General features: G+C 42.8%; 4 protein-coding genes across 5 annotated transcripts; 1 reads left to right on the forward strand and 3 right to left on the reverse strand.

The window, feature by feature from the left end:
• Positions 1–8: 8 nt before the first annotated feature.
• Positions 9–4,992, reverse strand: LOC117857945 (uncharacterized). 2 transcript variants are annotated; one of them, XM_072293873.1, is made up of 12 exons: positions 4,686–4,992; positions 4,446–4,574; positions 4,028–4,237; positions 3,768–3,815; positions 3,552–3,680; positions 2,631–2,755; positions 1,840–1,950; positions 1,468–1,576; positions 1,266–1,384; positions 871–1,024; positions 530–674; positions 9–367 (listed from the first exon to the last, which is right to left on the reverse strand). In XM_072293873.1, exons 1-12 carry the CDS (start codon positions 4,803–4,805, stop codon positions 318–320), a joined length of 1,449 nt encoding a protein of 482 aa, XP_072149974.1. In that variant the 5' UTR covers positions 4,806–4,992; the 3' UTR covers positions 9–317. The 2 variants fall into 2 exon arrangements, with proteins under 2 accessions (XP_072149974.1, XP_034596766.1); XM_034740875.2 differs by having other exon boundaries at positions 4,028–4,222; positions 4,686–4,989.
• Positions 4,993–7,222: 2,230 nt separating this feature from the next.
• On the forward strand, positions 7,223–9,428 carry LOC117855732 (uncharacterized). Its single transcript, XM_034738111.2, has 4 exons — positions 7,223–7,440; positions 8,408–8,515; positions 8,808–8,872; positions 9,013–9,428. Exons 1-4 carry the CDS (start codon positions 7,339–7,341, stop codon positions 9,158–9,160), a joined length of 423 nt encoding a protein of 140 aa, XP_034594002.1. The 5' UTR covers positions 7,223–7,338; the 3' UTR covers positions 9,161–9,428.
• A 2,065-nt stretch (positions 9,429–11,493) lies between these two features.
• LOC117855731 (structural maintenance of chromosomes protein 2-1) lies at positions 11,494–21,391 on the reverse strand. Its single transcript, XM_034738110.2, has 21 exons — positions 20,900–21,391; positions 18,718–19,398; positions 18,501–18,644; positions 18,117–18,407; positions 17,825–18,010; positions 17,566–17,730; positions 17,410–17,469; positions 17,123–17,185; positions 16,916–17,007; positions 16,478–16,574; positions 15,772–15,888; positions 15,470–15,688; positions 14,531–14,671; positions 14,260–14,427; positions 13,997–14,181; positions 13,778–13,871; positions 13,602–13,690; positions 13,226–13,451; positions 12,294–12,368; positions 11,927–12,072; positions 11,494–11,830 (listed from the first exon to the last, which is right to left on the reverse strand). The coding sequence occupies exons 1-20, from the start codon at positions 21,215–21,217 to the stop codon at positions 11,956–11,958; spliced, it is 3,528 nt and encodes a 1,175-aa protein (XP_034594001.1). The 5' UTR covers positions 21,218–21,391; the 3' UTR covers positions 11,494–11,830; positions 11,927–11,955.
• Positions 21,392–21,923: 532 nt separating this feature from the next.
• Positions 21,924–26,410, reverse strand: LOC117858065 (peptidyl serine alpha-galactosyltransferase). The gene is made up of 8 exons (XM_034741048.2): positions 26,002–26,410; positions 25,280–25,450; positions 24,617–24,860; positions 24,310–24,510; positions 23,748–24,220; positions 23,502–23,666; positions 23,143–23,386; positions 21,924–22,902 (listed from the first exon to the last, which is right to left on the reverse strand). Exons 1-8 carry the CDS (start codon positions 26,307–26,309, stop codon positions 22,282–22,284), a joined length of 2,427 nt encoding a protein of 808 aa, XP_034596939.1. The 5' UTR covers positions 26,310–26,410; the 3' UTR covers positions 21,924–22,281.
• Positions 26,411–27,403: the final 993 nt, after the last annotated feature.

The raw sequence follows: 27,403 nt of genomic DNA on the forward strand, positions 1-27,403 counted from the left end.
GACAAGTCTGACCAAGCACGGACCGACGTCCAATGTGACAAATCAAAATCTTAAGAGTATTCTGAACATATAGCGATGATTGTGTACATATCAGCCTCCAATAGAACCCCTATAGCTACTGGAACCAAGAAGATTTCTCGTCTAAATGCCAAAAATAAACATTCTGATAAAGGAATGATCAAGATCCTTGAGTCAAATAACACGCAAGCAAAGTAAATGAATGTGTACAAATATACTGTGAAGAAGAATCGAAGGCTTGAGCTTTTGGCTACTGCCGGTTCATTACAGATTATTCTTTGATGGTCGCTATCTCTATTTCACCAAAATAGTCGCCTGAGAAAACTTCTCTTTTTCTTTGATTTTGAATCTGCACCCCAACATGGTAAGTTCAAATTAGTCTACCTCTCAATCAGGATGTAAATGAGTCAAATGTCTTTACTCCACATAAACGCAGAGCGTTGTGGAATGATAAAAGGTCGATTGGATTGACGAATATATAAACAAATCATGCAGATCACAACACCATTACCCCTTAGTCTCCCAGCTTTTAATAGTGCTTCCTCAGCGATTGGTCTCCATTGCTGAGCGCACGAGAAAGTAAGCCCCATCCCGACAGTCAGCCCTCGCAAAAGCTGTATTGTTCGAAGCACTGAAAATAGCTCTTCCGGGAAGCTCTTCAAATAGGGGGGCAAATTAGAAATAAGTCATTTAAGGAAGCAGTTTAGGAAGTAAAATGCACATAATTAAATAGATAATTCACCAATGTGTGTAAATAATGCAGACAGATGGATGAAATAGAATACATGATTTGTTAAAAAAAACCATATAGGACATTGTTTACAAGTTTGGATCTTTAAGGTGCGATCATACCTCCACTCCAATTTTAGTAAGTGAAGAATCATCGGCAAAAGGTGACATAACAGTCACACCAGGTGGTAATCTTGTGTCGAACATTCGCAGAGATAATTGAAACAATTCTTCTAGCTTATTATCAGCTATGGTCCTTGTTTTGATACCGAGCTCCCTGAAATATTTTTGTAGTCCATGAGCAAAACAGGTTATATATCAACATTCAAGTGCTATTCACCAATAATCAGCACCCCCTCTTGCCCTTAACTATATCTTTTCATTTTAAACAGGAATCAATATTACATCTTCATTAGTTTCTAGCTCATATATAATATTTCATTTTACTGCTTCGCAGTAACTCCAACTTACATAGATGTACACAGTAGAAATATAACATGGCATGCAATTGAGCATACCTGAAACCTTCTTCGGCCCTCAAAAAATCATCATCAGCCATTGCAACTACAAGATTTGCATAAGCAAGTCGTAAATCGTCTGGCATTTCTTTCACTTGTCCATAATCAAGTAAAGCCACCTGAAAAACACAAGAATAACATTTAACTGGAAGTTGCCATTGACCTGCAAGAGGAGATGGAAGAGTTTTAAAAGGTCTCTTGCCTCTGTGTCCTTGCAGATAAGGATGTTTCCTGGGTGTGGATCTGCATGGAAAAAGCCATCCTTCAAGATCATTTGACCATATGCAAGGGTAAGATCTGACAAAATCTTCCTGCAATAGGGAAAAAAAAGGCGCTTTTGAAATCACCTAAGCATTAAAAATTAAAGCAACTGAAGGAAAAACTATAAAAAAATAAAGTTTTCAAAAAAGGGTTGTTACTAATTATTTTTAAGGTCTACCAAACGTGACTAATTGAGTGGAATTTTATTTTATTCATCCTAATAGCACTGACCAACATAGAATCTGAAAGCTATTATAAGGTTTTGTAAATTAAGCAAATGAGAATCATACTCTTTTAAGATGAAGGGGCTTACTGCTTTGCCATTGCTGCAATCTTACTACCAGGATCTACGCCCCTTTTAGCCATTTCATTGCCAAGATTCATTATTGGGGTCCCTTTGACAAATTCCATTACCAGAACTTCCCTACAAAGAATATAAATAATAGCATTTAAGTCATACTGACAGAATAACCTCATGTATTGATTGGTCAAAAAAACTCTCATAATGATTATGCAAAGAAACACAAGAGGTAGTAGGCTCAGTAAAGTTCAAGCCAATAAATGCATTAGAGTTAAGTGTTTCTTCTATCTAACAGCAATAGAGTAGATAAATCACAATGTTTCCTACATTTGAAGCATAAGAAGAAAGAATGGTACATAAAATCAGCAGCATACTTCTGGGTATCATGAAATGGAAGCAAAGAAACTTGCGATAAATATTTCTTTGTTTATTAGCTTAAATTCCAAACAAGCCAGCATATGACAATGTTAATCCCTGGAAGGCCAGATATGGAGCCTAGAGGGTCAGAAAGATCCAATAGCTTGAAGTCACTGTACGATAGATGGAAAAACACTAGAAAAATGCAAATGTTTACGTAAAGAAGCATCTCTCAAAGGAAATATCTTTCTTGAGTAAAAAAGAAAAAACATCTCATTTAATTCAAGCATCCTGGTATCAGTAAGTGGCTGATTTATAACTGCTTTGTTGAAACCATGAAATTAAAAACAGCCCTAGTATCCACCTGAATATATTGTGCAAAAAACTAGGATTCAATTAAATAACCTGAAAACACTTTGATTAAGTGAGCAGTTATGATACTATACCTGCAAACCATTCCAGGAATCACACGAGGCACCATAACCGGAGGTTTCTTATTGTTGAGACGTAGGAATTCTCGTATCCTTTCCATTGCCCTTGCTTCGCGCACAAAGTCAAACTCATAGCATATCTTCAGAAGCAAACATCAATACAAAAAATAATATCAATACTTTAACACAACACATGGTGCACACGGGTGTGAAATAGAGGTATTGACAAAGAATAAAGAACACAACAATATTCTCTGCAGCTTAAAGAGTAAAATCTGTATCAAAACAAAATTGAAGTTAACACAGCACATTATCGTATAGGAGATGCATTTTTATGCTCACCAATCTATTTGAACAATTGATCTCCAATGTAAATATGTAAATGGGCAATAATGGTGCAGCTGCAAATAGGGGCCATTCTTTGCTTCCAATGGTTAAAATGGGAATACAAAAATGACTGAGCTTATTCTTTTGTGGACATGCAGATATCTCATATTAACTTCTATTAACCTTTAATTGAATTCCCAATTCACCAAAGATACATAATAGTTACAATGGGCTATACTATGAAAACAATGTTAAAAGGGAGCTTTCACATTTTCTCTAAGAAGTTTAAAATTCTAATAGTGAGGGGGAAAAAAGAAACCTATTTTAGTGCCCCTAAATTTTAAAGCTACTGATTAATCAGATATAAGACAGTAGACATCAAAATCCATGATGCATACAACTCTATGTAAAGACCCACATACAGTACAAACATGCGCCATTTCACGAGCTTCACCAGTAATTTGACACATGGCAGTCTGACTTAGTTTACGTCAAATAATGATAATTGCACAACAGGCTCCACATTATTCTTGATGTTTGATGTGGAAAAGTTATATAGGATTACCAGAACAAGTGAAAGTAGAATGATTTAGGGGTGGGGAACAAAACCTGTTTTTCCATCTCTTTGGTGGCAGAGAATAGATCAAAGTTGATGTCATACTTCTGCAAAAACAAGGCCATTGCTTGCATGTTCCGGATATCAACCATCATCAGATGTTCAGCTCCTGGATGTTGAACCTGATCAATTCCTAACATCATGACACATCCTAGCAAACCTGAAATTTCAAACGGCTGTTTACAGAACACATGAATGCATATACTAACCTTGACAGCAACATCTGTCTTCGATAATTTAAGCCTTGCTCGATGCACCTAACAACAAATATGAAGCAAAGGATTAACTGAGAGATTGTCTAAAAGATTAAGTGATAAAATAAGAGATCTGTTCCAGGCAAGTGTGCAATGTTATGTTAAAAAGCAGAAAATAACATATGCACAGGCCTAACATTGACAGGAATGGTAGAAAGCACAGATGTTAAGAATCCCCAGATTTCACAGAAAAGGAGATTTACCTAAGCACGAACCTGTGCAATAGAAGCAGACCCAACAGGCTCAACGTCGAACTCTTCGAATATGTCATCAAAGCTCTTTCCAAACTGTCTCTCCACAACATCTCTCACAACATCAAATGGTGTGGCTGGGGCCTTATCACAGAGCGTGACGAGTCTCTTCACCCAAGCCATCGGCGCCAAATCGGGTTTTCCCAGAATTTGTGCAGCCTGTTTCAAAATCCACTAATCCAATGTCAGTCTCACAGAACACTCGAATCAAAACCAGATGGTACAAAAGCACCCCAAGCACAATTGCAACTACGATTTACCAGCACAATCCGATTGCAGCTGCTGTCAATCACTCTGATTTTGTTTTCATACGATTGACTGAGGCTGGAGATAACTGGGGGCAGGACAGAAAAAAACAGGGGAACCGAAGCCCACCACCAACCTTGAGGAAGAGTCCGCCGAGCTCGGAGCAGAGGGAGTACATCTTCTGGGCGCCGAGCTCGTGCTGCTGCTCCCACATGGCCCCCCGCTCCTCCTCATCCTTGACGAACCCCGCCCGCAGCTGGCACACCTGGACCGACCAAAGCGCTCGCCAATTAAACCCCCCGCACCTCACCAGGGGACCATATCGACGAGCACCTCAAAGGCACACCACCAACGGACCAGCGGCTAGCTCGCCTACCTTGTAGCTGGTGTAGATGTCCGCGGCGCGGACCCAGAACTGCGCGGAGCGGCTCCACGGGTGGAGGCGGTCGGAGATGCGCTCCCGCAGGTCCTGCAGCTGCGCGACGGCCAGCGGCATTGCAGTCGGGCGGACTGGGCGAGGTGGCCGCGGCCTCGGACGCGTGGGAGCGGGGATATGGATATGTGCGCACGCCGCTGCGGAGTTACGGCGGCCGCGGTGGCTGCGCCGTCGCGTTCCTTTCGTGCGCCCCCCGGTGGTGGGCGACGGCAGCGTCCGCGTGTTGTGTGGCTGACTGGCTACGGCGTACGGCGAGGTCGGGCCCACCACGAATCTAGCGAGGGTAAAAGGACTTTTTCAGTCTTGTGGAGGCAAATTGTGCGAGAAGGCGTGCGGGCTTGCGCTTGCGGCTGTGGCGCGACGTGGTAGGCGCGCTCCGTTGTAGGCTGCTGACGGCGACGGTGCTGCGCGATTCTTGTCAGCGGCGAGATCGCCTTAGATCCGTGCAGAGTCCAATTCCAATGTTCCGTTCCAGCCTGGGATGTTTGTATACCCGGATTAAACTTTAATCCCGTCGAATATTTAGATACTAATTCTAAGTATTAAATATAGACTATTTATGGAGGTCAAACGGCGATACGAATTATTAAGTCTAATTAGTCTATGATTTGATACTGTAGCAAATGGTTACTGTAGCAGCACATTGTCAAATCATAGACTAATTAGACTTAAGAGATTCGTCGCACTATTTAGCCTCCATATGTGAAATTAGTTTTATAATTAATTCATATTTAGTCCTCCTAATTAGCCTCCGAATATTTGATGTGACACGGACTAAACTTTAGCTCCAAGATCCAAACACCCCCTAAGAACAACTCCAAGAGCACCTCTATCTCACCCATAATACCTTCTTTAGGGGGAAAATGGAAAAAAAGAACTCCAACAGTTCCCCCAAACCTCCTCCAATCTTTTCGCGACGCGAAAATCTTCCCCGCGACGCGCAAATATGCGGGACTTTCCTCCGCCCTCAATCCGCCCCTGAGCCTGCTTTCTCGCGCGTGATTCACCATTCCCGCCAGCTCCCCTCCACTTCGCGACGTGCAAATCTTCAGCTTTCGGCGGCAATGGCAGCGGCTTTCCGCAGCGGGCGGCAGGGGCTTTACCTAATGCCCCCTATCGTGACGGTGGGGAGGAGCGGTGTGATGGCCGCGCCTTGTAGTGCGGGCTTCGGCGGCGGGGGCTGCCCTCGCGGAGGCGGAGGCAGAGACCGGGGGAGGAGCGGTGTGATGGCCGCGCCCTGCAGCGCGAGCTTCGACGGCGGGGCGGCGGGGGCCGCCCTTGCAGAGGCGGAGGCGGAGAGGGGGGGAGGACGCCGCTGTGGGAGGAGGAGGAGGCGGCGGTAGGAAATGGGCTTGGAGGATAGTTGAATTATTGGGAGATAGACGGAGGCGGAGACCGTGGGATAACGTGGCCTATTTTGAATTACTGGGGGATAGTTTTTAGCGTTCTGTTGTAGGTTGATATGTTTTTTGGGGAAAATTTTTTTAGCATAGCCCTCAATACACTATTTTGGGGGAGAATTTTTTAAGGAACTCTTGAAGTTGCTCTAAGCCATTCGCATCAAACGCAAAGTCTAGTGTTTGAGATTCGTGCAGGGGCGCGAAGTTCGTTAGATGCATCAAACTCAAACCCTAACTCCCACCCCCTCCCTCCCTTGCCTGTGCCGCTACCCCCGCGCGGAAACTCACGCGTCGGTGTTTAAATCCGGCAACCTACCAAGGGAGTACCCGAGGTAGAGTTTTGGTTGGTGGGTGTCGCCGAAATCAGGAACCCGATGGTGTACGTAGGCACGCGATTTAGACAGGTTCGGACCGCTAGATCACGTAATACTCTACATCTTGTGTGTAGCTAGCTCGTATTGGATTGAACTGTCTGAGAGGATCCCTACCTGCCCTTATCTATCGGGGGAGTAGAGTTATAGGATGGTTTTTTTACAAGAGTAATAGTTGGATTCGACCAGAGAATTCTTTTCCAACTAGGAAGAGTAGCTTTCTTGTCCTTGACTAGTCTCTTGGACTCCATGTAAACTACGCCATCCTGCACCGTAGCTTCCATGTCTGATATGTCTCGGTGTACAGCTCCATATGTGGATCTGTTCAAACCTTTTGGTGGGCTCATAGATGTATGTACAACACCACGCTGGCAACGCGGCTGGCCCCGCCGCCACCGTGGCCGTCGCGGCCCGCCGCTCCGCGCCGCCCTAACCCGCGCGCGGGCTCGTTGGCCGCCACCACTAGTCGCCGAATCTAGAGAAGAAGGCGCGGGCAGCGGTAAAAAGAAAATTAAGATTTTTTTTTTAAAACAATGCTGAAATAATTAAAAAGTATTAGATCATTTTTTTTTTAAATGTTGGTCGAACTTTTTCTAAATAAATGTTAATCTCAACTTCTATCGAAATGTTGGTTTGAACAAATTTTTTTATCCAGTGGGCATCATCGAATAGGAGGATCGAGGAGGAAGATGGGCCTCGCTGCGCTGGAAGTTTCAACTCTATCTAGAGCCCCCGGCAGCGGGCGCAACGGAAAAATATCCCCAGAGCTGGAGAAGCCGCGGAGACCCGCGCCCCGCCGGCTTGCCCGTCGCCTAGTCGTCCATGGCGGCCGCGATGGGCGCCGTGATCCGGCGGATGCACGCGGCGGCGGCGGCGGCGCATCCCCCGCGCCTGACGAAGCTCGCGCTGCACCCGCCCAAATCCGTGAGTCTCCTCCACCTTAGATCCTATCTACCTTAGCCGATTCCTGCGAGTTTGAACTGCTCGCGTGGTGATTGCTGGTTAGTGTTCTGTTTGGTTTTGGTGTGATCTAGAGTAGTACTGTCTACTGTCCCCTCGGCTGAAAGGAGGCCAAATTCACGACAGCGCTCGGCGGCTCGGGGCCGCCGTGTTGTGCTGTCCGACTTCACCTGATTGTTTGTCACAGCTGCTCAAATGTTATGTGCAGATTTGTTCTTCGGTTGCCATGCGTACAAGCAAAAGGAAATGTTCCTTATCGTCCGCCCGTGAGTGCTAGATAGCGAAATATTAGTAAGGACTAAGGTGCTATTCTGGACATGTGACCAAGCTGTGCCGTGTGATAAGATAGCGAAAATAAACCCCCATTTGTGCTGAAATTTTGTGCTAAGCTATGCCGTGTGGTCAAGGCAGAGCCCCCAATCAATGTCAGGGAGACAGATCCCTAGTGTCGTTGTTGAGGTTCTGGTCTTAATTCCTTGTCTTAGGATGTTTCCAAATTTGACCTTATCACATCCTTGTTTTAGGACCACATGCATCTTATCTCGAAGAAATGGGCATGTACGCCTTCTTAGTTGACACTTACTCTAGCTAGCAACTGCTGCCCAATTGATGGATTGATCATCAGTATCGTAGCATTACATGAGATTATTTGCTGATGAATGTATATATATCTTGACTGTCTACACTTAACCATCTCCGCCACAAATTTCATGGGTATGTGTCATTTTCTGAACATGATAACCATCCCATGAACAGTACTCTTGTTGATAAGTTTGCATATTTGTCTTAAAATCAAAAGGGTCCTTTTTTATGAATGACTACTCTTGCGAGCTTGCTGTGAATTTTACTCTGCCATTGGTGGAATGGTGCATACTTTGGGGTATGGTTTGTGCATATATTCGGGATTGAACTAATTTCTGCTTCATTCCAGGTGGAGGTTGAATTTGCAGATGGTAGCTCATTTCATCTGTCAGCAGAGTTTCTCAGAGTATACAGCCCTGCAGCTGATAGCAAAATCAGATCAGTGGGCGGTGAAAAGGTAATTTCTAGTATACTTTTATCTGTCACAGTTGGTCTTTTTGAGCTTTTTCGTTAGTCCAAACAACAGTTCATGCTATTTACGAATTACCCATAGCCAGTGCTATATGAAAAGAAATTTCTCTTGTAGCTTTTAGAAGCATTATTTTTCTGTGAATGGATCTGCAAATTTGCATGCAGATCATTTCAGATGAAATCTTCAATGATGTCTTTAGGAGATTACTTGATATTTTGTGTCGGGTCTGTGCTTTCCCGAGAATTATGTTTTTACAGTGGAAATCATGTCTGATCAGGTTATATTTGGGCGACGGCATGTTGGAATCATGTCAGCTGAATCAGTAGGGAACTACGGAGTCCGGTGAGGGTCATATTATCTCATGGCATGTTTTTCTCATGTCATATTGCAGAAGTCAGTTGTGACATCTTTGTCAATTAAAAACAAAGAGTTTTGTTTCTATCTGCAAATCTCATTCATGACTGGATGTTGTTTGCATGTAGGATACTCTTTGATGATTTGCACAAGACGGGGATCTTCACATGGGATTACTTGCACCATCTGGGTTCTAATAAGTTCAGTCTGATGCGAAGTTACATCAGAACTTTGAGAAAGCATGGACTCAGCCGGGATCCCCGGAGAAGGAAATGAAGGAAACGATAGTCTCTAGACCACCTCACCTTGTGCTGCACGGATTGCTCTGTCAGGCTTCGCCTGCCATGTATCTGAAGAGCTGCTCGATTTAGTGTTAGTTGTAAACCACAAGGAGATGATTAACTACTGAGTGACAGTAATGCACTAAGGATGGAAAGAAGTTTGATGGAGTTGATTGACTTGTTGGAATTGGACAAACACTTCCAGTTTTCATAACGTGTGCAGTTTTTCTGTCCTCTCCCTTTCTGGAGGGACAGTTGGTGTATATGAGTCCAAATACTGTTTGCTTTGTTTAGATGAGCTATACGACAATTTTGCTGGATAGTAAAGATTTCTGCGATCTCACATTTGATTGATGTTCATTTTGTGCAGCCCATTCCACAAGGGCAACTCGGCAAGGTCCTGACACGGCAACACGAGGTTTCATGACGGAGAGAGGAAAGGATGGTGGCAGGAGGGTTAGAGATGAAAGTGTAATGGCCGGCGACTGATACTTGACAGAAACCTGTAAAGGCAAGCATATCCTGAATAGTGTGTGTATATTGTTTCAGGGCAATAATCTATTTCTTAAATTCAAATCTCTAACGTAGAAGGCCAGAAATCATAAAACAACAATGAGTAGCGCTTGCACTTCATTGTTAACGATCTGGTGTAATCTAAACTTGTGGGGTTTTCAGACATGCTAAAGTAGAGGCGTCTAAGGGCCTTCGGCGACCTGTTCAGCACTAGTCTTTGCAGTAACAGCAGTAGAAGGCTAGCACTAGCAGCACTTTCACCGTGTCGTATCATTGTTGCAGAAGAAGCAAGTGGGCTATCAGTTTCACCAGGCACCAGCAAACCTTCAGTTGAGGTGTGGCCAATGTTGTCAAAATCGTAGATTCTAAATCGAATGAGAGGTCTTTATGTAAGAGCGCAATTATAAGATCTTAAATATTCTTTCAGAGCTTAACTATAAAAATCGTAGAAACACAGACTCTATTGACTAGAACAATATAACCAGGCCATAAAGACGTAAAATCTACGACAAAATCACGATTTTAATTTGACGACCATGGATGTACCGATCAAAAGGCTACATATCGTTACATCCAGTAACTGAGACAGTGGTAATGTGGTATTTTTCTAAGGGAAAAAACTCGTCACACGTATGCTATTAAACAGCTGCTCGTGCTGCACTTCCTTTCACATGCGCCGTAAAGCGACTCGCGTCTGGCTAACAGGTGATTGCAGCCATAAGGATGAAGATAGCTAGGCAAGCCCCTAGTGGTAAGATCAGCAGGCCTTCGATCCACGTCTCTGTTGTGAAAACGTATTGTACATAGAGGAACGAGACGGAAGCGACCACCACAATGAAAAAAAATCTGCAACAAAAAAGAATGAAACGCACAGTTATCATGCTTGCCATCGATCGCATATGCTTCGATCATCAGGTCGAGCAGTTTTACGACGTGTTGTATCAGCTAGAGATCATCTCACCTTTATAATGGTCTTAGCAGCCCAAGCCAAGAAGTCCTCCAAAGACAGGTCCGGCCGTGAGGGTTGTTCTTCACTGGATCTATCGTATATCGCCTCGGCGTCGACGGTGTGACGACCATCCGATTTGTGAACGGGGCCGTCCGATCCACGTCAGGGATGCACACGGGGCCACGTGGTGCAGCACCGGCCACGTCTTCGTGGTCACGTGCCGGTACGCGTTGGCCAGCACGCCGGCACGGCGGCGACGGTCCCGGTCACCTCACGCGCACCATGCACCGCACGGCGAGGCAGTAGCCGTGGACGAGCCCCAACGACTCCACCTCTGCCAGGGACATGAACCTGGCGTAGCCCGCGTGACGAACACGGAGACGTGGTCGGTGCTCTCGTTTACGCCGTGTCCGTCCGGGTAGAACACGACGGCCCAGTCGTGCCCAGCGGCAGTGAACGCGCTTCACTGAAGCGGCGACGCCCATGCCTTGGGTCAGCGAGTAGCCCGCGACCTTGAAGACGTGCGAGCCGCTGGACGCCTCGACGTGGCACGTCGAGGCCATCTCCTCGGATGCAAATGCAACAGCCATGGGTTGCTTTCTACGGTGTGGGCAAGGCAAACAGGTCGGGACAAGTAGTTAGGGCACATCAACTTATACCAGAAGAAGGCTATAGTTCTATCCAACCTTCAGGAACGATCGAAATTAGTGGATCAATGGGGAATACCCCGTACCGCTGTCGTCCAGCTGTTAACGCATAACGACGTCACAGCTCTTGCTCTCAGCCGTCGGATAGCGCGAGGATGCGATCGACGCAATTTCACATTGTAACGTAGAGTCAATGTCAGAGCAAAGAACCTCATGAAGTAAACGGAACAAAAGCATGAAAAGATAACCCACGACAACAGATGGCCGATACTTTACATGCTATGCCAATCATGACGACGTAGGTGTTCAATCTCCAAAACGAAATTGTTCAACCACTAATTACACACTGGGGCAGATCAAAGTACATACGAGGTCATCAACGTAACATGGGGTTACAGTTATAGTGCCTAATTTGATGCCACGGCCTGACAAGCGAGGAGCTTGAGACATTTTGCGGCCACAGCACCAAGCACGAGCACCCCATAAGTTAGGGTGCATCAAACCATTTGGCAATCTAGAAGCAATTGTGGGGGTTCAGCTTGCATAAATCATTCTCCTGGAAGAATTAACAGAGAAGATTATGTGACCATACAATAACTAATGAGAACGAAAGCTTCGGAATTGTACGCCAAGGTTCAGGATTGGAACATACCTACAGAAGCAGCGTGGTGTATAAACTGGTCATTTTTGTTTAGAAGGCACTGTTCGCGTCACAGTGGACACACCATCAACAAATTTTGTCCGGAATATTACGTTGGCATTGTTGAACATACCCTCTTTAAGCGAGACAACTATGAACTGCAAACACATTAGTTCCAACATTCAGAATTTAAGCCTTACAAGTTTCAGAACGCAGACGGGTGTGCATCTGAATCAGCAGTGCACCAGCAAAGCAACAGTTCATTAGTGGTAAGCAACTCCTAGAGACCTGTCTTTTTAAGAAAGTTTACCTACTACATTTAAATATAATACACCTGACTAAACGGGATTATAAATTACTATAGTTGCATTTAGATTACCTGTGAGTGAGGAAAATGAGCCTTGATCATTCTACCAATGTTTTGTGTGTGGCTAAGGTCAAGGGCAGCATCAACCTGCAGCACATGAACATAATAGTCAATTTAAAATGGTCAACCTGCGCAAACGATCCGCAAACTAGAACACTTGAGACATCAGATATACAAGACTGTACGACATATAACAATAGAAGAACCTTGCCCAATCCATGGATTTATAACTAAATTATCATGAAATGAACAAGTGAACAGGGCCCTGATTATATATGTTTTCTAAATACCAAGTACTGCTCTGCATGACTTTCTCCTGTTGCTTCAGTTTAAGACACACTCCCTCCGTCCCAAATTGTAGGTCGTTTTGGCGTGCATAGCTTTTGCTATGCATCTAGATATAGTGTAGGTCTAGATGCATAATAATATCTATGAACCTAGTAAAGCCAAAACGACCTACAATTTGAAACGGAGGAAGTACCTTCTAGACCAGAACTAAGTTATCCAACAACTGAGACCTACCATGAGAACAACTTGCAACAGTACAATGTGGCATCATTCCATCCTAAGGTACGGTTGTCTACTCTTAGTCTTCACCAATCACCACACTGTTTATAAAATAGGTAAAAGGCCTTCTTAGATGAGATGAACTCAAGCTCTGAACAGTTCCTTTAGTCTAACTAATCATAACCAATGACTGATTGTTTCCATCTTTTAAATTTTTTTATCAAACTGATCTCAAGAAAAAGCATCAAAACTGAACTTACTTATATTTCAAAACTGAACTTACTTATATGTTTCAATAAATCTGATTTTGAGAAATTGCCTATCGTATTCACTTGCCCTAATGCCTCATTCTTGCTAATACAGTAAAGTTATGCTAACTCAAGAACAGTAGATTGCGCCAATACGAAATCTGAATAGTAAATCATATTCAGATATACCTCATCCAATATGTAAAGTGGTGCAGGTTTGAAAAGAAGCAGCGCCAGAATAAGACTAAGAGCGAGAAGGGATCGTTGCCCTCCACTAAGTTCAGACAGAGACTGCTTCCAAACTGTCCCAAATGCTACACGAACTTCAAGACCATCCAAGAAAGTACCACCTTCTGGAGGATCAAGTTTTGCCATTGTACCAGGTAAAAGAGTACTGAATATAGACCCAAAATCCCTATAGAAACAGAATGGAGATGTTAGACACCAATTTGCATATTTATGAGTAAAGGAATACCATGCTAAAACTAGGTTTTTAGCAATATTTAAAGGACCAAGTGCATCTGTTCAGATATATAATAAGTCACCAAAGGATTCATATACTGACTTGTTTACTTTGAGCCATGTGACTTTCAAGGTTTCCTTCTTCTTCTCATCCAACTCTTCTATAACTTTCTTGATTTTTGCCTTGTCATTCTGCAGATGATAAAAGTTATGTGTGTGCAGCTCTCAAAATTAATTATTCTCAGGCTATCAAGAAACTATACATGAATAGGGCCCAACCTCAATGATGTTTTTCTTTGACATCAAATCGTTGTACTCATCCTCTGCCTTCTCAAACATTGCCATAACTTTCTTATTGACCCTTTTCTCCAGACTGCATTTGGCAGGTACATTGCAAATTACAAAATTACACAATTGATATGAGTAGAGCTATTCAGGAGCACTAGCATCAGCATCTGATGATTCATAGTGAAATGGAGCTAATAGGATCACAAATACCTGGATTGTTGAGCTTGAAGATTTTCAAGTTCCTCCCGGGCTTTATGTGGTTCACAAGATTCAAAATCATAATCTGTACCACTTTTCCCAAACAACTGCTTCTCAGTTGCAATCCAACTATACTTCTCCACTAGCTTATCAACTACTGAAGAGCAATCCTTTTGTTCTATCTCCATCCTCTTAACCTAATATGTTATATTCTGGTATTAAAGCATGTTCAAGCAATCAATTATAAATCAGAAAAATGCAGCAGAGATTATAACCTCATTTTCCATTTTCTTCCTTTCAACATTTGAATCGCTTAATTTCTGTTGAAGTTTCTGCTGTTCCTTGGCCATGCGGTTTATCTGTGAGTCGCATTCCTTCAGTTTCGAACGCCCAACATTGAGCTCACCTTCAGCTTGATCATACTCTTGCTTTATGGCAGTAACCTGTGATCCACGAGTGAAGTGCAACAGCATATTTAACTAAATAATCTAAAACTCAGCAATAACACCAGGTACAAGGTAACTATAACACCAGGTACAAAGTAACCTTGTCCCTTTGTTTTTCCAAGGTTTCAGACAGAGAAGTAATTTGAGCCTTTGAAGTTGATAACTGCTCTTCTAGCGTAGCAAGCTCATTAGCAACCGCATCTTTCTCCATGATCAGCCTCTCCCTCTCACTTTCATAAGCCTATTTCAGATATGCAATTAGAAATATGTGATGTGTCCAAGATTGAATTGTCAGGATGACTGTTCAAGTATAAAAGAATGTATGACCAGTATCAGAGTAGAAATTCAACAGGATATATTCTGCATGCTAAAAAAAATCTCTAGCCTCTTCATCAAAGCTAACCGCATAGTTACCTTGCAAACTAACATGTCTCTTCAGAAAGAGCTTGTGACTAACTCAAGGTAATCAGCGAAAGTCATAATTTTCAGCTATATGCAGCTTTAAGAAAATATCCTACATATCTTCATCTAACCAAAAATAAATAATACTGCCTCAAATATGAGTTAGCACAAAGACCAAGGTCACATGGGACTTCACATACAAGCAACGGCACAAGGCTAAGACGCCAGGAGCACCTGCACAGGAGAATGTGGTAGCAACAGCAGAGATTTAGAGATACGTCTATATATCTCTTTATTTGATCTTTTTTTGCTTCGAGTTAGCAAGTGCTGAGAGATAAGGTGTGGATCAATTAGGAGTTTGTTAGTGCTAAACTAGCTCTGTGTAGAGGGGAAATTGGCAGTGTTTTGGGATTAATCAATCGGGTCAACCTAATACCCAGTTTCCTTTATGCCTGCCTCGCCAGTGTGGTAGCCAATGATGGCTGTCTATCTAAGCCATGCCGACAAGGTCCTGGGTCACATCCAGAACTCTCCCACAACTGCTCGCACAGATCAACAAGGAGAAGCAGCTTGTATTGAAAATGCTTCAGAGATTAAGCGGTAAATCAGTTGTGGCAGCAACGAGAAACTAAGCAACCTTGAGTTGCTTTGACATAGACTGCATCTCTGATTTCAGTGATTTGATCATTTTTTCCAGTGCTTTGAGTCTGCCTTCGCGTTCAGTGCCGTAAGTCCTGATCGTTTGTTCTAACTCAGAAACCATTGACACACATTTTTCATACTGCACTTGCTTTTCTGTCAACTCTTGTTTTGATTCCTGAAGCTCTTGTTCTATTTTCTTTACGAGTTCACCTAACTGAAGTTCAAATAAAAAAACTGTTAATTTCATTTGAAACTGGAAACTGGTAAGGAAACCATATTGATGGTGTAAGCTAATACCTTGTGGTGTTCATTTTGCTCAACTCTTTTCTGAAATAACGAGAGATCATATGACTTGAGTTCAAACTGAGATTTCAACTTAGTGTACCTTTCCTGCAATGGTAAAAGGGCTCCAATCTGGGAAAAAAGAAGAGAGGAGGGGAGAGATTAGAATTTCTAGAAAATGAAATTTAGCATAGGTTACATAACCAACACATAACTTGCTACAGAAGCAATGAAGAGAGATAATTGATAGAGGCCAGCACAATAAATGACTCAATGAACCAGAGATGACCTATTTTCTAGTATTGTGCATACATGCTAACCGTATCAAAGAATACATGTCATAACAAGAATTACTGCGCAAGCAAAATATTTTACAATTTACTAATTAGATATGCATTCATGCTTCATGTACTCTTTCTTCATCTTTTTTTCTAGAATACGCGGGAGAGCTGAGTATTTTTGTATTAAGAGAGATAAAAGGTCCAATCACACAACCACCACCTCACCTTGGACCAGAAATGAATATTCTTTCTTATCAGGAAACGTAAATATTAGATGAATTTACAAGCTTTCAGTTAACAGATTAAAACAGCACTTTAAGGGCAAAAGGTGGTTAGTAGGATGTGTAGATCTTTCATCCTGCAAATAAATTCATACAGTTCACAAGGAAATGGTAAGAAGAATAAAACTCACATGCAGGCATTGTGCATTCAGTGGATACCTGTTGTTCAATGACAGAGAGCTTTTTCTGATGATCGGATAGATCAGTCTCAGCTTTAGCCAATTTGTCGAGTTTCCGTAGCAAATCCCCTCTACCTCTGCATTATTATGGTAGACGTTACTAAGAAAATTATGGGTCTGTTTGTCTGGCCACAGGATAGCCATTTTTACTCTATGGCAACTGCAGTTAATCACTAGAAAGAACAATGACTAGCCAAACACAGGCATCTATGGTGCAAATTTCATCAATTAACAACCAATCCAACACAATCAGAGCATCTAATGTGGTAGTTGAAAGAAGCTGGAAAAACCATTGTTCTTCACAAAAAAAAAAACATTTGTGTAACAAACAAGAATACCAAAGGAACATCAATAACAAATTCCACAAAGAAAATGGTCAAGGCAAAATAATAGCATTGAGTAAAATATTGCAACTCACCCTTTACTGCCTCCAGTCAAAAGGCCACTAGGCTGATAAGTGTCACCTTCAAGAGTCACACTAGTACTGCCAACTTCTCTATTAAATGCAACCTGCGTCAAGAAGAGAATTAACAGGAACACTATCAACCACAATTTGTATTATACTTGGATACATGTTCAACTAAATTAAAGTATAACAAATTATTCCCACAGAAAGCAACATTACCTCTTTTGCTGCCTCCGTATTGCGACACACAAATGTTGAACCAAATACATAAGCCACAGCATTCTGCGATAAGAAAATCCATTAAACAGACAACCAGAAGCATGTGATCTTAATATTTAAAGTACAAAAAATTATGAGTGACCACAAGCATTGCAGAATGCTTTTCTAGCACTTATAAGTTTGAGGAAAACAACAAAACACTATACATCAGGATGTATACGAATCTGCAAGAGTAAAGCATTCAGTGAACTTTTCTCAAAAATTAACTGAAAAGATGCAATACCGACCTTTACTTCCTCGCCATATCCAACCAATTCTAGAGCTAATGTAACATTGTCAGGACCAACCTACAAAGAAAATCAGTATATGCTTCTCATTTAGACAAGTCATCACCAACCAAAAGGTACCGGTATAACAAAAGAGGTAAGGGGAAAAATATTAACCAGTCTACGAGCCGCCTGCTGAACTCTATCAGGTATCATGTATGTTTGGATTTTGTTCAAAGGTATGATGGTTACTCGTTTTCGGAGATCCCCATTTTTCAATAATTTCTTGCCAGTGTCTTCTGTATCAACAACCACATTAAACAGCCTTCCACCTGCAGTAACCTGCAATATTTGGTTCATAACTGAACTAGGACCAACTCCTTCGGTAAAAAGAAAATTAGCTTCAAACCCGCAAAGAGAAGTTTTCTGAACAAACCTCCAGTGCTGTTGCTGCTGAGCTATCCTTTATTCTAATAAGACGTGCAACGACCCCTTTGACTTTTGATCTGTCAAAATCCCTTTCAGGGTCTCGATAACTGAAGTGGAGATTAGCAAGCTCACCCGAAAGGTTACGAATACAGTCCTTCAAATTCTGAATAATTTCTGACTCTGTAGAATGGTCCTGTAAATGATCATAACACAGAAAAGAATAATTGTCAACAATCAGAAGCATAGCCTTCTTATTGGCACTTCTTATGCCACAATAACACTTTTATACCAGTGTATACCTTTTGCAAAGCTTCCATCTGGGCCTCATTGTAATTAAAAGATCCCATCGATGTCTTGATAGCTTCCAAGTCTTTTGTCCTTTCTTTCAGCTCATTCTCAGCAGCAGTAGCCTCATCACGTTTGGATACTAACAGAGCTTTCTTCTCCTTCAGCTCCTTCTCAGAATGACTTATTTTGGTAGTCAGCTGCTTTAATCCAGATTCTGCATCTCCAACTGCAGCTTTTGCATCTCTAAGTTGATCTTCGAGGCATTTCTTCTCGTTTGCATTACTTTTTCCTGCTAGCACACCCTGGGTAGAAAAGAATTTAGTACTCCAAGAGTACACAAAGCCAAGAGGTATATGTTAATGCATTCTATTTAAAGGTGTGTCAACTTTACATACCTGATATTCTTTCTCATTCTCGTCCAACTTCCTTGTCAGATCTTCTGCTTTCCTTTTCATGTCAGACGCCCCATCTTCTACATCTTTTACAGCAGCATCTCTCTCGATCATAGATCTTTTTATGTCCTCAATGTTTTTGAGAATCTGCATGTGAATGGTAGACCTCGTAAGTTACTCAAAATAAAATTTAGCATGTCTGACATCAGTGCACCATTACCTTCTCAACGCCCTTTTCCTCAGACTTCAGGGTTTCCTCTTGATTGTTCATCACAGAAGTTTCCTTAATAAGTGCATGAGATAGTTTATCCACTTTATCTGACAAAGCCTTCATCTCACCACCAAGTTTAGCTTCCTTTTCAGCAGCCAAGGTAGAAATGTTCTTGTCCATTTCCTGTATATCTGCTTTTAGCTTTTCTGTATTTTCATCCAGCTCAAGAATCCTTGCCCTGATTTGTTTGACATCATTGAGTGCACCATCTCGCACTCTCTCAGCCTGAACAAACTCATAGGCGATACAGAACCTTTTGAGCCGATCCAGTTCAGCATTGCCATTGGCCCATTTCATGTACTGGCACCGCTCTTTTCTAAGCTTCTCTAGTGCAGGAAGGATTTCAACATCAAGGAGTTTATTAATCTCATCAACTTTGTTCTGTTTCTTCTCAAGTGTCTTAAGAGCCGATTCTTTCTTCATTTCATACATTCGTGTGCCTGCTGCCTCTTCTAACATGGACAAAATTTCTGGTGGCTTCATGTTGAGCACTTTTGTTATGCGCCCTTGCATAATTAGAAAATGAGGATTGTTTACATTTAGCTGTACTGAGTGGAAAAGGGTCTGCACCCGGGAAGGTTGTGCAAGATGGCCATTGATAAGGTATTTGTTCCGTCCACCGACTACAATCTACAAGTATAGGACAAACATTAACTTGGGACGAATTTGGTCCACAAGAAACAACACAAAACTTTTTCCAGAAAAAGGGAGGAATCAAATAGCAAAAGAACACTCAAATAAAGCAGATATATTAGCCATTGGATGAATTAATCGAGCAAATGAGAGGAAATAAACAAAAATATTCTGCAATCATGCTAAATACATACTAAACAAATTAAGAACAATACAAATGTACTGTCCATACACCACTCAGACTAAGTGTTCGACTCAACAAATGTGTCAGCTACAACACCCTTAAAATAAATTGAAAAATACAGCTTCAAACATTGCAACCCTAACTCCCTGCAATCTAAAACTAACAAAATCAACTGACTCTAAGCCCCAATTGATATAGAATTTAGCAAAGATGACACTTTAAACCTTTCAAACAACCAACTCTACAATCACCACCTCTGATTGTTTCAGTAACAAGCAATCCATGTCTGCTTTTGAATAACAAAAAGCTCAACAGCTTGAAACCACCCGATCCCTGGTATCAAAAAATTATATGATTCCAAGCCTTCAGGGTAAAATCATAAATGAACTCCAAGACATCCTCACATGACCAGCCCTCCACACCCTGCATCAACCTAAATAGCATCATTCCAGTACAATTGGACTCCTAGACCGAAAATAATTTCAAAATTCCAGCTGCAAATATTTTTAATCATGAATCACTGGGCGCAAAACATCCACATCACTGAAAATGAAGTATTTAAACTAAAAGATGTGTCGACTAGATTATGCATCAACAAAATCAGAACAAATCCAGTCCATTCGTTGCAAATTTGCAATCCCTGATCCTCGTAAGAAAAATAAATCAGCTAGAACACACGTCAACCAAGTGTTTGACTGAAAAATGAGCAAGCTAGGCACAAATTAGCAAAAAATCAGCATCAATAGCAATCCTGAATTCCTTGCAATCCATGAACAAAGCTATCCATATCAGCTTTGGACACAAAAAACACACTAAGAAATATGTCCAGTTCAGCACTTGGATCAACATATTTAATAGCCAAAGCCTCAATTAGGTACAGTATTTTAGGAAAGAAACAAAAAGGCAGTCCGAAATTCCTACTCCATAATCAACACCTCTAATACACCAGTGTCCACAGCATACAAATTTGCTTCCAGAGTTTCAGTTCACAGAACCAAAACAACATGCAACCCACCCTGGTATCGATAAATTAAACAACTCTGAGACTTGAAGGACAAAATCACACCCAACTCCTAAAATCCGGTCAAAATTCCAGCTGCAGACATCACAAATCACCACCTCCTTATGCCTCGGAACCACCCCAATCAGTAGCGCATCTTTGGAAAGCAACCCACAGTGAATCATCAGTGGCAATTTCGAGATTATGCGAAGAAAATTGTGGCGTGAGTCCCAAATGGCATTAAGAAAATCCCCCACGGAGCTCAAACACGAACAGGCAAGGGAACGCTTAGAAGACAGCAAGGGATTTTTAACCTGGCGCGTGACGGTGATCTCGGACGAATCCTCGTAGCCGAGCGGGGAGCGGGAGCGGTCGGAGTTGTCGAAGACGACGGAGACGGTGGCCTTGGTGACCCCAGCCTGACCCTGCTTGTAGACGAGCTCCTGGAGCGAGGCGGCGCGGACCTGGCGGAGGTCGGTGATGCCGAGCACGAAGCAGATGGAGTCGAGGATGTTGGACTTGCCGGAGCCGTTGAGCCCGGTGATGGCGTTGAACAGCGGGTCGAACCCCGACACCACCGTCCGCCCCGCGTACGACTTGAACCCCTCGAGGGTTACCTCCTTGATATGCATCTCGCCGGCCGCCGGGGAGGCGTCGCCGGCTGGAGATGGGGCTAGGGTTTGGAGGCTCCGGGCGGGAAAATTTCGAGGTGCCGGGTTTTCGCCCTTTCGGGTGTTGGGGTTGGAGATTTCGAAATGTTTCGAAGTGGACGGGTCGGAGGGAGGGGCGCGTCACCCCGTGTGAACTGAAGAAGAAAGTGAGAGCGGCCGTGTGATGATGATGAGGGCGGTGAGTCCGTGAGTGGGGGGATCTTTACCACCAGTGGGCTGAGATGGCAGCAAGTTGGGCTTTTGAATAGCAAGTTGGGCTTTTATAGGCTGAGAGCCTGCTGAGATGATCCAAAACAAAGTCTTATGTGCGGGCTCTTTCTCTCATTTGTTCAATTGTTCGGACGGAGCAGCTTATGTGCTTCAAATCGAACCGTGATCTCAAAAAACCAAACTGAACACGATTTAAGATTTGACGCTCATGTGTCAGATCGAAAATCGCACTCCAGATAGCTGAATAAAAAAACTGACGAGCGCAAGTGATTGACCTGTTTTACTTTTACTTTTTTTTATTTAACTGTGGGCCTCACCAATCGAATGTTTACTGGAGCAACCGAACCAAGATAGCATGCGAATCGAGGTCCATACCAATCGAACCGACACTGGAGCTGCCCTTGAACTCCCATGAGTCGTGTTTTGATGAGAGCATGAGGTCATTGAACTCTCTGGCTTCAGAAGGATGGATTATGCTCATCTAATTAATCACATGTTATACAAATTGACAGTTTCTGACAAGGGGAACCAATAAGGTTTAAAAACGACATATGAGACTTTACATCATAATAAATAAACCTATTGAATCAGATACAACAGCAGTAGCACCAAAATCTTCTAGCAACTCAAAGAAAGGTGAAAAGAGGATTTTGAGGATCCAAGTCCTCTGGCTGCTTCTGATGACTCGAAACAGATGTTAGCTTCTAGAGTCCCAGGACTGCACCTTTTTTATGTATAATGCTCACAAAGGAATAACCTTATGGAAATACTGTCTATTCTATAGTCAGAAATGGTGTCCTTAGAATAAGGAATACTTAGACATGAGCCTTCAGACTTCTAGAAACCCTAGATCTAGAAGCACTTCTCCTTCGGTCAGTGAAAAATATGGAGATTACCATTAAGAACACTAAAATTGATACTGCCCAGACAGCAATTATCCACATCCTGGAAGATCTGCCCCGTCTCCTTGATCTATGTACATTTGGTATGGTGGCTGCAGCCCTTTCGACAGTCTTTTCCCTTGCTGCGTCCATGGACTCAAACTTTCCTCTATTTCTACTTCTGGTTGACTCATGTGCAATTCTCTCAATTTTGTTAGAAGAGGTGCTGTGGATGGTGTCTAATCGGGGGCAATTTCGGCGCTTATGGTGAAGGTATAAGGCTTTATTCAACGCCCTCCCACATTCAATGCTCAGAAGATCCCTCTCCCGTGCATCTAGATCTTCTTGCATGATGGTAGCTGGATCAGGTGGTTCAGGGAACTTGGCCCAGCATGTATTTACCACGTCAGAATTTCTCCAATCAGCCTTGTCAAAGCTCCAATTACCAACTCCAAATCTCAACCCATAATGAAAAACCTTATATTTTGCTCCAGGTAGTGGAACATAACCTGGATATATCATTATGTCCCTCCTAATAATGTGGCGCAGGTTAATCTGCAAGTGAATAAGGAAGAGGTCACCCCACATGATAGACAATGAATAGTGAACAGATGAAATAAATTTTTATTTTCTTGAAATGAGACAAGTGTGTGCTAACTGATGCTACCCACACTATTTTTTTCTAGAATTAATTGCTGCAACTTTCATACTAATTTTCTAGGAGTGTCTCAATGGAGCCTGTGATCCTTGCAACAACATTTTTAAAAAGATGGATAAGAATAAAACTGCACGTACCTCAGCTGCTGCAAATGAGTAACCGTACATCTCACTAATCCAGCCAGATGCATATATGTCACCAGTAATGTTTGTCGCATAATGAGCTTTGTCTGCACGAACCTCCTCGGATTTGTGTAGCCAAAGTATAGCAAAATGGCGAAGATCATCTATGTGCATGATAATGACACCACCAACCTTGTCACATGCAGAGGGATTGCGAGTGTGTATCTTTGCAAGTATGTTGTCACACCCAATGAGGTATCTGATACACATCAAGGGTAACATTACTACATGGAGAACACATGCTTCAGGTCAACCATAGAAAAACTACAGCATGGCCAAACACAGGCTACTTTCATGGCACAACAAAGTCTTACTCATAGGGAGTAGAAACAGGATGACCGAGTTTTGCTCCATATTCCCATGGGGTGATGGGACCTCTCATGATCATGTCAGCATCTAAGATGACAATGAACTCAGCATCAGTCTGCACATGGTTGAGCCAATGGAGAACTGCTGCAGGTTTGTTAATTGCAGGGTACCTAGCATAGCAAAAGAACTATATGAGAAGGTTCTCTTGAACAATTTAGACACTATGTTAAACGCTTAAACTCAGGTTATACCAGTCCCCTGTCAATGGATGTCGGCTCATAGATGGAACATAATGTGTTGGAGCAAGGTCGTGGCCTTTATAGTTCTTCAAGTCCTCATCCGTACAGCTCAATAAGCGTGTAATGTTACCAGGCTGTCCGCTTAAACGAAAGCTGTGCATGAGCCCAACAGTTTGCCAATCAAAATATGATGAACATTCAGTGGAGAAAAGGGTGTGTATTTTTGGATATTCTCTGTTTGCCTTGGATAATGCAGCATGTTGCATAATCATTGTGCTGTCAACCTTTTGACCCTTCCAATTCTTTGGCTTTGTAAGCTCTGAAAACCTTCTGCTTTTAAGGAAACTCAAGTATTTTGACCACTGTGCTTTCGGGCAGCCAACAGATGCATGATGCAACAAGAGCCCTTCATTCAAGGTGTTAATGCACTCTATGCTTAAAAATAAGCCCCGTTTTACATTTGGGTCGGGTTCCATCATCTCGACCTATAAATTTCAGCAACATTCAGAAATCTTTAACGTACATCTAGCTATAAATGAGCACACCCTGAAATATGATCAGAAAGACTTTTTACCTCTCTAGGAAAAGGAGGTGGAGGGAATAAGCGGTTGCAATCATAAACTATTCCATCCTCATGGTGTTCTAATTTGCTGAATGACCAGTTTCCAACTTTAAATGGCAAACCATAATGCAAGATAAGTGGTTCAATGCCAGGTCTTGGAGTATAACCTGGGTAGATCATTATGTCATCATTTATCTTGTGCCGTAGACCTACCTGTTCACGAGGACCAGATAATGAAGCTACAGGGAAGTTTGGGATCCATGCAGTCAAAATTTTACTTTGTCAAAGACGCATAGCTAAGATAGTGAATTCAACTTACTTCTGCAGCACCAAATGAATACCCATACATCTCACTGATCCAACCCATGCCATATATATCGCCAGTAATATTGGTTGACCAATGGGACTTATCTTGCCTCACTTCTTCAGTTTTTGAAAGCCATAGAGGTGCTAGAGCTCTTAAGTCATCAATATGCATGGCGAGAATTCCGCCAACTTTATCACAAAATTCTGGATGCGCAGTGTGAAGCTGTGCTAGGATGTTATCACATCCCTTCAAATATCTAGTTAAGAGAAATATATATTGAAACCAGTCAGAGGCTCAGTATAAATCAGACATTACAATGGGGCCCCAGCCTATGACTGACAAGCAACAGGTAGTGTTGGAATATAAAATACATATCTAATTGTATTCCTCTAGAAATGTGAAGCAGAACAAAAAATTCCTCCTTGACATACTACAACCTTGTACAGCGAATTTTCCTGACATTCTAACAGGAAAATAAAATGTGATTTAGAAAATTACTATTCCAAACATAGGTAAGATCATAGTGGAAGGAAGAATATTAAATGTCTAGATTGTTGATACAAAAAGAATAATTAGGTGATTTATTGAAGTTCAATCCTTTCCAATTAACTAAGGCCGTATTGGTACAGAAAGGAGAAAGACAGAAATTAACAGCCAACCGAGTAAAAATCATACCCATAATAAGCAGCGAACGGCTTGCCTTTCTCTGCCCCGAGTTCCCAGGGAATAATGGGTCCTCGAACAATCTGGTCAGCATCCAAGATTACAACCCAATCAACATTGTCAGCCTCTGGACTATGCTTTAACCAATGCACCACCCCTGCAGGCTTATTGATGGCCGGGTACCTTCACATGAAAAATAGCAGGATGCTCAATGAGCTCACTTTCATTTCAAACAATGAATTTTAACTTGAAAAATAGCAACCCCAACATCTCCAATAGGTGTATCTTTGGGATCCCTCATTCCAGTTGACTTCTCAACATTTTATTCTATGACTATCAGTCTATCGCAAACTTCTACCAAATATACTACCGTGCCCAAAACCTATGATCTCCCCATACTTTACATGATGCTGGAGTTTGACAGTTCATTTGCAATCCATCCAATTACTAGTCCAATCATTCAAATTTTATTTTGCAGTCAGCAGATTATACCATAAATCAGGGATTTGTTCTCAGAAACGCTCTCAAGCAGCAATCCAGAAATGCTCATCCCATTTCGAAGCACCACAACTAACTACTCTAGCAGAAACGCCTCTCCAAACTTGTGAAAATGGCAATCATAATAACCAATACAATTTAGCTCTTACAGTTTGGCCGAAGGAACAAAAAATCCCTACAGTAGTAAGTAGAGCACGGAGAGGAGTGATGGTTGTGTATGTGACGGCGAGCGTTACCAGTCGCCGGTGCGTGGGTGGCGGCTGAAGGAGGGGACCTGGAGGGTGTGGCCGATGCGGAGGCCGCGGTAGGAGGGGAGCTGGTCCTCCGCGCAGCTGAGGAGGCGGGTGACGCCGCCGGGCTGCCCCGCCTTGCGGAGGCTGTGGAGGAGCCCCACCGCCTGCCAGTCGAAGTAGTCGCCGCACTCCACCGAGAACAGCGTGTGCAGCCGCCGCCCCTCCCCCACCGCCGGCGCCGCCAACGCCCAGGCCGGACACAGCAGGAGGAGCGCGGCCACCAACGCGCCGGCGATCGCCGCCGCCGCCATTGATGGTGGCGTGGCGGATCTCGCGCCCGCACGGATCCCGCCTTTGGGCCTTCGGGGCAGACCCCCGGTGTCTCTCTGACCCTCCGGATAATTTTTCGCGCTTGGTTTGGTGTCCGTTTGTGCGCCCCCGTGTCAGAGTGGGGACTTCATGAAGTCGCGGGTTTTATCAAGTACGCCAACTTGGGACGTTCGCGTAAACGTACTGGCAGTACTGTTATACGCCAACAAGCCAAAAGCGCTTGATGCAAACGGGTTTGCCTTCTGAGCACCTGTCCGAACTTAGGTAACTATGATGATATCAAATTACACCTGTTAGCTGCAAAATTTTCTGTCAATTACGTAGATTCTGTATACAATTCGCGTTTCTTTGGTAGATGAGGAGAATCGAATAACTGAAAAGAATTCAACAGTAGAAGTTGCTGCTCGTTGTAGCTATCATGTTTAAGGGGGTGTTTGGCAGCACTCCACCTCCCAAAATCTAGCTCCACTCCATCAGCTCCACACTTTCTCAGCTCCACTCCACCAACTCCAGGAAACTATGGAGCTGATATACGCGTTTGGCTGTTTGTAGTGCTCCAGCTCCAAAAATACAAGGATTTGGTGGGAAAGTTCTATTTTGCTCATGGTGAATAGTTGGTTTTGTTTTTAGCATTGAGGAGGGTTCTTCTTTTATTTTTTCCGTGCTACAATACCACGGCGCTACAGTACCATGGTGATACAGTACCATGCGCTACAGTACAGTACATGACGCTACAATACATGATGCTACAATAATTTTTTAATAGAAGGTTCAACTCGATAATGTTTTGCAAAATGAAAGGTTGCAACAAATACGGTACAAAATCAATCTTTCCATTATAAACTAGTTCCAAGCAAGAGAGAGTGCGGTGGCTAGCTCATCACGAAAGACATCCATAGTTGGCGCGTTGAGTGCGGAAGTTGACCCATCTGACGCCGCTTGTGAAACTGCATATTTGTTATATCTTTCCGGTATTGTAGGAACAAAATTAGAATCACGATCAAATCCAGCAAAGTCTTCATCTTGACCTCCATGCTCACGAATGAAATTGTGAAGGATCATGGTAGCCACAACA

The sequence above is a fragment of the Setaria viridis genome, chromosome 5 (assembly GCF_005286985.2).
Source record: "Setaria viridis chromosome 5, Setaria_viridis_v4.0, whole genome shotgun sequence".
In the NCBI taxonomy this organism is placed as follows: domain Eukaryota; kingdom Viridiplantae; phylum Streptophyta; class Magnoliopsida; order Poales; family Poaceae; genus Setaria; species Setaria viridis.

Bases quoted from the DNA above. Each gene is read 5' to 3' on its own strand.
- LOC117858065 (XM_034741048.2), bottom strand. From the start codon at position 26,309: ATGGCGGCGGCGGCGATCGCCGGCGCGTTGGTGGCCGCGCTCCTCCTG. The intron at 24,511-24,616 runs GTAAGTTGAATT...CCTCGTGAACAG, and splicing joins ATTCATTTGGTGCTGCAGAA to GTAGGTCTACGGCACAAGAT. The intron at 23,667-23,747 runs GTATAACCTGAG...TTGCTATGCTAG, and splicing joins CATCCATTGACAGGGGACTG to GTACCCTGCAATTAACAAAC.
- LOC117855731 (XM_034738110.2), bottom strand. From the start codon at position 21,217: ATGCATATCAAGGAGGTAACCCTCGAGGGGTTCAAGTCGTACGCGGGG. The intron at 15,889-16,477 runs GTATCCACTGAA...CTTTTTTCCCAG, and splicing joins TCTCTGTCATTGAACAACAG to ATTGGAGCCCTTTTACCATT. The intron at 13,691-13,777 runs GTTGGGCCCTAT...TATCATCTGCAG, and splicing joins CAAAGAAAAACATCATTGAG to AATGACAAGGCAAAAATCAA.
- LOC117857945 (XM_072293873.1), bottom strand. From the start codon at position 4,805: ATGCCGCTGGCCGTCGCGCAGCTGCAGGACCTGCGGGAGCGCATCTCC. The intron at 4,238-4,445 runs GTTGGTGGTGGG...ACATTGGATTAG, and splicing joins TCGGCGGACTCTTCCTCAAG to TGGATTTTGAAACAGGCTGC. The intron at 675-870 runs GTATGATCGCAC...CCCTATTTGAAG, and splicing joins TTACTAAAATTGGAGTGGAG to AGCTTCCCGGAAGAGCTATT.
- LOC117855732 (XM_034738111.2), top strand. From the start codon at position 7,339: ATGGCGGCCGCGATGGGCGCCGTGATCCGGCGGATGCACGCGGCGGCG. The intron at 7,441-8,407 runs GTGAGTCTCCTC...GCTTCATTCCAG, and splicing joins CGCTGCACCCGCCCAAATCC to GTGGAGGTTGAATTTGCAGA. The intron at 8,516-8,807 runs GTAATTTCTAGT...ATGTCTGATCAG, and splicing joins GATCAGTGGGCGGTGAAAAG to GTTATATTTGGGCGACGGCA.